At 47.0% G+C, this 10930-nt stretch overlaps 1 protein-coding gene across 3 annotated transcripts in view; it reads right to left on the reverse strand.

Annotated features, from left to right (window-relative positions):
- Window positions 1-82: 82 nt before the first annotated feature.
- Window positions 83-10930, reverse strand: part of LOC135825507 (origin recognition complex subunit 3-like) — an 82350-nt gene continuing 71502 nt past the window's right edge. For all 3 annotated transcript variants that reach the window (XM_065338154.1, XM_065338153.1, XM_065338155.1), the window contains 7 exons: window positions 10792-10930; window positions 9519-9610; window positions 7702-7783; window positions 7410-7475; window positions 3190-3306; window positions 2580-2722; window positions 83-1047 (listed from right to left, as the gene is read on the reverse strand). The exon at window positions 10792-10930 is cut by the window's right edge and continues 10 nt beyond it. In XM_065338154.1, the coding sequence (XP_065194226.1) occupies window positions 942-1047; window positions 2580-2722; window positions 3190-3306; window positions 7410-7475; window positions 7702-7783; window positions 9519-9610; window positions 10792-10930 (745 nt within the window). In that variant the 3' untranslated portion in view covers window positions 83-941. The remainder of the gene's footprint in view (window positions 1048-2579; window positions 2723-3189; window positions 3307-7409; window positions 7476-7701; window positions 7784-9518; window positions 9611-10791) is intronic.

Below are 10930 nucleotides of genomic sequence, written 5' to 3' on the forward strand. Positions count from 1 at the left end.
AATAAAGATTAAAGTGCGCACCCCCAATGAAGATTGGGGGTGCGCGTTATACAAAGGTGCGCACTATACTCCAAAAAATGCGGTACTATGCCGTGGATTCACTTTGCATGATTCAACTCAATGGTAGTGAAACTCGAGAATCCAACAAAGCCTCACAATCAGTACGGTCCTGTGATCAGATATAGTACCGGGAAAGCTGGTTTGAACTGGTTTCTATAACTGAACTTTCTAAAAGCAGCAGCAGAAGCAACAGGATATGTCCAGCTACAAACTTTTAAATGGTCCAAGCGAGGCTCTAATAAAGTTTAAAAAAAGAAAGCGAGAGAGAGAGAGAGAGACAGACAGAGAGAGAGACAGAGAGAGAGAGAGACAGAGAGAGAGAGAGAGAGAGAGAGAGAGAGAGAGAGAGAGAGAGAGAGAGAGAGAGAGAGAGAGAGAGAGAGAGAGAGAGAGAGAGAGAGAGAAAGAGAGAGAGACAGAGAGACAGAGAGAGAGAGAGAGAGAGAGAGAGAGAGAGAGAGAGAGAGAGAGAGAGAGAGAGAGAGAGAGAGAGAGAGAGAGAGAGAGAGAGAGAGAGAGACAGACAGAGAGAGACAGAGAGACAGAGAGACAGAGACAGAGAGACAGAGAGAGAGTGAGACAGAGAGAGAGAGAGAGAGAGAGAGAGAGAGAGAGAGAGAGAGAGAGAGAGAGAGAGAGAGAGAGAGAGAGAGAGAGAGAGAGAGAGAGAGAGAGAGAGAGAGAGAGCCAGAGAGACAGAGCCAGAGAGACAGAGACAGAGAGACAGAGAGAGACAGAGACAGAGAGAGAGAGAGAGAGACAGAGAGATAGAGAGGGTAGGTGACATCAGCATTAGAATAAGGAATATTGTTTTATTAGACTCAGGGTGACAGCAGGGGCGCCACATCAATGGACACTCACTTGGCCGGCACCAAGGCCAACTAGCAACGTCCCCAAACCAAGCGACGCACATGATCTGTCTTCTGCCGTGTAGACTTGATGAAGCCAAGCAGCTGAAGTTCTGAGACGGATTGGATGAATGCCGATCTGATTATTCTCAGGTCAAGGAAAGCGCAGTGCACTCAATTACACAAGGACACAAGGAAAGCGCAGTGCACTCAATTACTAGTACACGTATACGTACAGCTACAGCGTGCGTGTGTGTGTCTGTGTGTGTGCATGCATACGTGTGTATGTGTACATGTGTGTGTGTGTGTGTGTGTGTGTGTGTGTGTGTGTGTGTGTGTGTGTGTGTGTGTGTCTGTCTGTCTGTATGTATGCGTGTGTGTCTGTGTGTGCATGCATGTGTAAACGTGTGAATGTGGGCAGGTGTGAGTGCGTGCCTGTGTGCATGGGGCTTCCCACACACTGTGGACACTACCGAGAGTACTAATCTTACCACTTTTCGCCCCGGGCGCCTCCCGGAATTTGGTGAATTAATCAAATGCGAAGATTTTATAACATGGCAAACCCTGCACCATCACAAATGCAAGGGGTCTTTGGGCCGCCGATAATTTCGCATAAATGTTCGGCCAAAGACCCAGCCTGACAAGCAGCAGAAACTAAAGCTTAGTAAAGGTCGTCACAAACGTTTTTGTCTTCCCTGAAACGAACATCATTTGTTGGGGGAGGGGGGGGGGGGGGAAGGGGGTGCGAACCAACATCGCAAGTCGACCGACACTTTACATATGACATGTACATGCGACTTTCGTCGTCCAGCATAGCAAGCTGCAGCATAGCAAGCTGCAGCATAGCAAGCTGCATTCGTTTCAGAGGAGGGGAGGGGGTCCAGGTACGAAAGGAACGGTGTTCGTTTCAGGGACGACAACAAACTTTTGCGACGACCCCTAAAGCAGACTCCATCTGCGCACAGAACTGTTCCGTCCTTTGTGGATTCATCGGCGCAGCACAGAGAAAACCAGTCTGAAGCTGAGGCTGATGGCAATGAAAAAATAATCTAAAGCATATACACATTAGCAAGAGTGCAGGAAAGCGAGTGTACAGATCCAATGGATTGCTGTCATAGCCAGATTTAAACATATTACATGAAGTGTGTAGTGCACATATAGCGCCAGAATTCAAGCAGGTCTCGCACATGCCACATAACTGCATCCTGGACTTAGCGAGAATAGCTGTACGCACTATGCCACTTCTGCTGCTTATATGTGCAACTGTGACGTACATGCAATCTGAGAGTTTGCCATAACAGACAGTGGCACCCATGCAGAAAACTGTACACGTCTTGTTCTCATGTACTCTTCCAGGAAGTAGTAAAGTAGCTTAACAGACAGATACACGCAGCTCACACACACACACACACACACACACACGCACACACACACGCGTCTATACACGCAGCTCACACACACACACACACGTCTATACACGCAGCTCACACACACACACACGTGTCTATACACGCAGCTCACACATACGTCTATACACGATATGCATACATGCACGCCCAAGTAAGAATGTGTACCCCCCCCCCCTCATGCACGCACATGAGAGCAAATGCATATAAAGTTACATGTACAGGTACGCATGCGCACACACAATATGGCTGTTTTAAAGGATACTGCCACACTTTGTCATCAACGGCAGCAACAGACACGGCAGAAGTAGCTGAAGCTGCTCCTGCTTTCTTTTTCTTCTTCTTTGCACCGATTGAGTCCTTGCCTTGGCTACCACCAGCATCAGTCTTCACAATTGATAAGAACGACTGAATTGTACACAGCAAAATACAGTGGAAAGTGATTTCTAAGAGTAGAACAGAAAAAGAACAATAGTGCTAGCAGCACCGCCGGCAGCAGCAGCAGCAGCAGCAGAGACGGTGGCAGCAGCAGAGACAGCGGCAGCAGCTGAGACAGCGGCAGCAGCAGAGACAGCGCCAGCAGCAGCAGAGACGGTGGCAGCAGCAGAGACAGTGGCAGCAGCAGCAGCGGCAGCAGCAACAGAGACGGTGGCAGCAGCAGAGACGGCAGCAGCAGCAGCAGCGGCAGCAGCAGAGACAGTGGCAGCAGCAGCAGCGGCAGCAACAGAGACAGTGGCAGTAGCAGCGGCAGCAGCAGAGACAGTGGCAGTAGCAGCAGCAGCAGCAGCAGAGACTGTGGCAGCAGCAGCAGCAGCAGTAGCAGCAGCAGCAACGTGCCAATACTAGTGCGCACCAACACAATCAAGATTACGTACCATCAGCCAATCATGAAGGTTTATATTCCGTGGACATTCGGTACAAATCCAATAAGCAACAGACAATGGTGGCATGCTAGCAGATGGTGCCTGTGCTGATGCCTCGCAACAGGTGCACTGGAACAGCAAGAACAATGATAAGGAAGAGGACAACCACAACAACAACAACAACCACAACAACAACAACAACAACAACAACAACAACAACAACAACAACAACAACAACAACAACAACAACAACAACAACAACAACAACAACAACAACAACAACAACAACAACAACAACAACAACAACAACAATAACGGCCCTTCATTACTTTAATTGCTTGCCCACCCAGCTTCGCGAAATCCCTTCTCGCACACTCTTCAAATCCCAGATATCCCTGCTGTTGCACAACTCTGTATGCTCGTGTAGCGACCACCCCTGCCCGTACACTTACCGTATTTTCCGGGGTATAAGCCGCACCCCCCTTTTTGAGGCAAAATATTGACTAAAAGTTGGTATTCAGAGTATAAGCCGCACCCACAAACCAAGATTTTTCACACTCATTGACAAATGGCCTTTCTACAAATTTATTATGGTTATGGAGCTAAATACCATGTTAGATCAGATTATGAAGTGTTAGTGCACCACAGGTTGCTGCAGAGTTGTTGGTGTATTGCTGTGTTGACTACAGATCACTCCATGTCATCTGCACTATCTTCAGTCTCGCTGCCACTGATGTTGATAGCAACACAGGCGCGAAGCTGAGTCGAATGACATGTCACATGATGTCAGCATGCATACTGATGTATGCTAAGCATTCAGTCGCGCAAGCATATTCGGTGTATAAGCCGCAGGGGCGATTTTGGTCCGATTTTTAGCGAAAAAAAGTGCGGCTTATACCCCGGAAAATACGGTAAGTAGTCATTAATCTCTAGGCTCTGCCCACCCAATAGATGACTTGCACAAAGATTGTCTGGGTTCGAGACGGGGCAAGTGGACCTTCTGGACTGTACTTCTGACTCTGACTTCCCCACCTTTTGAGTTCGTGACTTTCGAAGTTTCGCTTTTTGCCTGACGAACACTGAGCTATTTTTTTTGGCTAGAGAGTAGAGTTGTTTTGATTCGGCTTGTATCGTCATGCCGAAGCGCTGCTACGCTCCTGAATGCACTAGCAGACGAGAGATGGAACTGAGGCTCCCATTCCATACGTTCCTTTCCGAGCCGGCCGGCCGGGAGGCAGAAAAAATGAGGGAATATTATTTTAGTATCATTGGTGTAGGCTGCAACAAGCACGTCGTGGTCCTGAAGTGTGACAACTTTCCCGCAGTGGAAGCGAAGTCAAGCACAACGAAAGTTTGTGGACGTCTGAGAAAGAACTCGATTCCCTTCGATTCGGCTGCACTAGCTCCAGAGCGACCCTCTCCTGAGGACAGACTGCGGAGAGGCCAGGAACCTGCCGAGTCAAGAGTGGAAGCCCGAACCACGAAAATGAGGGGTGGAAGGACTGAGTGTGAGAGCCAGATGGCCTTTAGTAGTACTTCAAGTAGTATCTGAGTTGAAGGAGAGAACAAGTGTGCTGGAGAAACGCTGCGAAGTCTTCAGGCCTGATGTGTACTAGCTACTGTTGAAGTCTCACTTGTTCCGATATGAACACTTCATCAGCCCTGACTCTGAGCAGCTGTATCTAGACTTGGACTTAGGCCAGAGACATAGCATTGTTAACCTTACTGAAGCCATATGTATCCAATGCCTGGCACTAGTGAGAAAGCAGTTTGGCGCAAGCTCGCAAACTATGATTGAATCAGGGAGTGGTGGAAAGTCACATTATACCTCCCCATGATTAGCTGGTAATGACGACGATGCGGCTCCGGCTGGGTCTCAGTCTCAGAAAGGATTTGTTGGAGCATCATCAAACAGTGCATTTGCCTTCATCATACACTGGCTCCGTTGCCTACAGTAATTCACATTTTGACGGGGCGCGCTGGGACGATACGGAAGGAGCGGCGGGAACCATTGGAGTGCTCATGATGCTGGTTAGCGAAGACCGATGTGTCAGGAACGGGAACGCAACCGCACTACTGTACGGATCAGGAAGCGATGGAAGAGTTGAATCTGCTCAGCCTTCCATGCCGTGTACAGGGACACAAACGTAAAAATAGCTACATTTCAAATGTGAACTGGCGATGGCATTATGTGGCGACGAACACAACTGCAACTGTTCAAATTTCAGCATTTCGAACATTATGCTTCCCATGATAACTCACCGAATGGCTCACATGACGGAGTTGGACATTACCAGGCTAGGATAATCATTTGCTGTATTTATGGATAGTCCTTGAGTTTTCAGATGAAGTGCTTTATCTTTTACCTGTCGTTCCTTTAGTATGGCACAATGTCCATGGCTGCTTCCTTGTCTTCATAACAGACTGGTATAATCAGCATGATTCTGCTTTTTTGAGAAGAAATAAAACTTTCCTTTCGGAAAGGAAGCCCAGAAACGTCAACCCCCATGGACTGTGCTTTATGACTCTCGTCCATCGACGTTAACCGTCGCAATAACTGCTGCATGTATGTTGTGCTGTGCGAACCGTACAAGATTTTACAGCTCACCCACGCCTTCCCAACAGGCTCCTATAACCCGTACCGTTAGCGTTACATTGAATATGAACTAGGCTAGCACAGTTATCCTTCGTTCTTTTGATGGCGGCGGGTAGCATGGAACTTGACGTGTTCTTGGGATCCTCGTGCAACACTTGCTGTTCCCGGATGCCATATTATTGGGTGCATCGAGGTTGCTTCTATGCTCACTGTTGTTTAGTAAGACAATTTTTTATAACTATTTCACCAAAGAATAAGGCAAGAGTATTTTGGGTTGGTTTGGACGCCTGGCTTCTCTTCACATAATAATACAGTCATGTACTTCCACTCAGGGAGTAGTACAATACCTGCTTCCACTAACCCTACAAGTGCACATGCATGACTCATGAGCTGCTGAAGACAGTGACGGTACTGATCATGTACATGTACATGTCGTGCACCGTTCATTCATGCTGACAAAAAAAGTACACTACACTAGTCTACAGACGGTGTAGCTACGTAGGGTGCCCGCAGTGTAGCCTGGGTGCACAGGGTGCACTTGCCCCGTCTCACTCGCGGCTCGGATCTTTGTGCAAGTCATCTATTCTTCCTCACTCTTTCTCCTTTCTTACACTATTATCTCTTATTGGCCACTGGCTATCGTGAGAATAAAGATTTGAAACAACCACAACAACAACAGCAGCAGCAGCAGCAGCAGCAACAACAACAACAACAACAACAACAACAACAACAACCGGGGACTCATTTACCCACTGTTTACAGAAATATGCGAAGAAATGATAGTCTCCCATATCAATTTTGATTCCAGTGTGGATTTGCCTCAACAGTGTGTGATTATAGTGGTCCTGAATTCTAGGAAAAGAATTGAAATGCAATATATCATAGTTTAGCACAAGCCTGCCTAATAAAAACAAATGAAAAGCGAACTCCTGTTTGTAAAAGCAGGTTTTTCTCCTATTTCGCGACATAAATGCGAACGTATGGGTGTGGTTTTCACAGGCCCCAAATAAAGGGAAGGATTCATTACACTCTAGCAACATTTTGGGATTAATAACAGCTTGCCCTCATGATGCTTCAACCCTGAAAATTCGAACAAAATCGGACTAAAAGTGGTTTTTGACCTCCGATATTTTTCGCGATATAGGCCCGAGCTACTACTATACTACCTTGATCAACTGATCATTTAGAGCGCGTTCTTTTTTGATTTACAGGTTTTGGTAGAAACTATTTCTTTCGGTAGAGGTGTTCGCTTTTCCTTCTCGAAAGGGTAGATTCTACTTTCCTCTACGGCTATACCAGGCAAAAGTTGGTAGAAGCCGGTAGAAGTTGGTAGAGCTACGGTATTTCCAGCAAAATCAAGGAGTTGTACAAAACTCCATACAGAAGAAAAACTGTTCACGTACATATGGTGAAACACTACTAAATCCGGTAGAACAGCGTTCGTGCACTTACCTCTACCATCTACCTCTATCGGTAGAGTGACTCTACTCTACCAGGTAGCTAAAACGAACGCAGCCTTAAAGCAGCCAGATAGCCACTGAAATAGGTGAACTGTTACTACTCACACACGCACGCACGCAAGTATATGATACGCTCCTGGGATTTTTAAAAGACAACAGCGGGAGATATTCCTTACCTGCAGAATAGGCTGTGGATTGAGAAGGGCCTGCTGGACACTCAAGCGAGGTGATGCCAGTGTGGTCTGGAAGAGAACAGTGTGCAGAACATGCCAGGCCAGGCTGGATTACTGCTACTTGAGTACTTGAGTACTTGTCACTGTGGCTGATGCTATTCACGATAATGATCACACGAAGATCGTAAGTATTACATAATGATGACCGTGGTCCCATGTGTGACATGCCTAGCTTGTGTATAATGACGATTGTGGTCCCATAAAGATGCACATATACACACACACACACAAGTACCTGTTGGAGGATGCGTGCTGATGGAGCACCGCAGTAAAACAATTCTGAGAGCGGCAGCAAAGATGGTGGTCGCACAGCATGCCTGAGCAAACACACACACGCACGCACGCACGCACACACACACACACGTACGCACGTGCATACGCACACACACACATACACACACACACACACACACACACACACACACGCATACACGCACGCATGCACACATGCACATGCACAAGCACACAGATCAGTAAGGTATGCAAATACATGCATACCTATGAAGACAGGGTAGGTTAATGAGAGAGCATGGGGCCTGCATGAGAAAAAAAGACAGCTTGGCATGCACAAACCATCATTACAGAGCAGAGATCACGCCACTTCTCAAATAACTTGACCTGAACTTCCCGAATTCCTGTTGAGGTTACTCGACGTAACCGGCATTCCAAACGTTTTCGCTCTTGATGTTTCTGCAGTCTCAGTTCAGGGTGCCTCGTCTTGGTGCTGTAAGTTGTAGATTATCGTGTGTCTCTGGTGCTAGTTGGCACAACGGGTGCCACAATGGGTGGCATAATGGACCCCGTCCGCAGTGGTATTGTGGTGTATGGTGTTGTGAAATTGTCCGTGGAAGGTGACATTCACACTGAAGTTAGAGATCAGTTGTCTGATGATTGCCCAAGGGCATGAAACTGTTAGTTACAACAAAGATGCGTGGTGCTCTGCGTGGTGCTCTGCGTGGTGCTCTGTGTGGTGCTCTGTGTGGTGCTCTGTGACTTGTGTGCAGGATAGCTCTGTTCGCATGAACAGTGAGCGCTCTCCCGAGCCAGAGCCAGAGGACTCTTACTTGCACGTTAGTTACTTGAGTACATGATTGTATTTACTTGACAGTCATACAAGTGTCTGTGAGTGATTGACAATGATGTGGAGCGTGTGTATGTTCGTCTGTGAGTGATTGACAATGATGTGGAGCGCTGCGTATGTTCGTCTGTGAGTGATTGACAATAATGTGGAGCGCTGTGTATATTCGCCTGTCAGTGATTGACAATGATGTGGAGCGCTGTGTATGTTCAATGTTGAAGTCCTACCTGAAATGTACCTTTAGGTTTGTTCTCCCCAAAACTAAATTAGGAATAGGTTCCCGTATAAATATTGTACATGTCATTATGTACTTGTTTGATGCATGCTGATGATTTATGATTGAACTTGTTTTGCTGCAAACATGATCATTTCTACAAAATGAATTTTCACTCCACATGTAGCAGCAGCAGCAGCAGCAGCAGCAGCAGCAGCAGCAGCCTGTGCTTCAGCCAATAACATTAAAATACCATTACACTCGGACGTCTCTTATCCGGGCACTGCCCGTATCTCAAGTTTGCCCGTATCTCGGGATAACTCATCTGCCATGTATCATATCATTTTTTGAAGAAGTTTATTCGGCACGTATTGCACATGTTCAGGTTACAAAAAGGATCTATTGATAAAAATGTGTGGACTACACAGGTTGGCAGTGACAAATAAGCAGTTGCGCATACGAAAAAAGTTCAAACCCTCCAAATTCGATGAATTTTTGCCGCAGGAACTCAAACTGAAGGTGCCCGGTAGAGAGACATGCCCGTATCTGAGGCGTCCGGATAAGAGACGTTTGAGTGTACTACACCAACCCTGTGTACACTCACTGCCAGTCAGTGCACAAGTGATTGATTTGCAACCTCCATTAGAAAATTACTTATGTTCTGTTTCCTGTGGGCGGTGTGGTCGATAACAAAGCATCCCGCATAGCAGGTCTTAATAAGTACAGTGCGTTGTGCAGTCGCAATCTAAAATCACCTCACCTGAAATAATCGCAGAACTCATTCAGCAGAGTCGTGACGCAGGTCGTGACATCCGTTTGCTGGGTGTTGGAACTGCGGTAGCTGCGGAGGCGCTGCAGCAGGAAGAGAAATGACAGCATACAATAACTATTATCATGATGATACAATGCACTGATACGAAACGCAGTACACTCGTATCTCTCTGATCAGGACGTCGAAGTTACGGGCACCTAGTGATGTCATACGCCAGATCTTTGGGTGCTCCCCATTGATTTGTATGTGATTCACAGTTACGGACATATCAAAGTTATGGGCAGTGCCCGGTCCCGGACCGCACGGATACATGTAATAGAAGAGATATGGACGTAGATGTACGCTTAAAATACCGTAATCTCACGCACATCACAACACGGGCTTACAATCAACAACTCTCTGCTTCCGGTCCTTTCCCAGGGGTATTTTCCCTTGCACACACGTGCATGTTAGTGTATGCGAGTACCGAGTATTATGCATTGAATGCCGCGTAAAGTGAGAATGAAGTACATGCTACCTGCTTCTTGTACTGCGTACCGTGATGTTGACATCAGAACCTGGTGTAGTATGATGCACTCCTTTCATTTCTAGACACATGCCCTGAGCCACCCAATCGGAACATGCCCTCCCAATCGGAACATGCCGTCCCAATTGGAAGTGTCTTATAATTATTAGAAAACAGGGACAAAAGCACAAGACGACGGTGCAACTTTCTCTATAGATTGGTAAGTTTTCCAAGTGTGTACAGTGTGAGAAGCTGACAAGCAAGTGCTACTGCCAGTAAGCTTACTCAAAGATAACAGCACTGACAGGGGTACTGTAACACTGTAACACTATATCCATGTCTAAACGGTTACTCTATCAGCGGAACTGGAGTGAGGAACTGGAGGACAGAGTGCTGCTTTGCTTGGGGAAATCACCCTGGAAGGAAGTGCAGTCGCAGTGAGATCTTTAAAAATAAGAAAACACCAATGCATAGCTGTTAGCACCTGTTCTGCCTACGTGTGTGTCAGTGCACATGCCTACATGTAAGTAGGAAGTAGGCTACAGTGCCTGCTGTAGCTACATGTATCGTATTTTCCAGAGTATAAGCCCCCCCCCCTTTTTGCCATGAAATACAGACATCTACCCTATTTATCACCATTAATTTGATCATCGGAGTATAACTTAAGCCACACCACCTTTTTGGGTGGATTGCCGGTGTTTAAAAAGTGCGGTGTATACTCCAGAGAACATGGCAAGTAGGCCGCTGCCGCAGTACCTGGTGTAGACGATGGCGACGATCGGCAGTCGACAATGAAACTGCATTACCAGTTGATGACGTAGCTGCTGCAGGTCCTGCTGCTGCTGCTGCACGTGCATCGGAGCTGCTCTCAGCACACTCATCACCCCGTGCTGAT

The sequence above is a fragment of the Sycon ciliatum genome, chromosome 1 (genome assembly GCF_964019385.1).
Source record: "Sycon ciliatum chromosome 1, ocSycCili1.1, whole genome shotgun sequence".
Classification (NCBI taxonomy): Eukaryota; Metazoa; Porifera; class Calcarea; order Leucosolenida; family Sycettidae; genus Sycon; species Sycon ciliatum.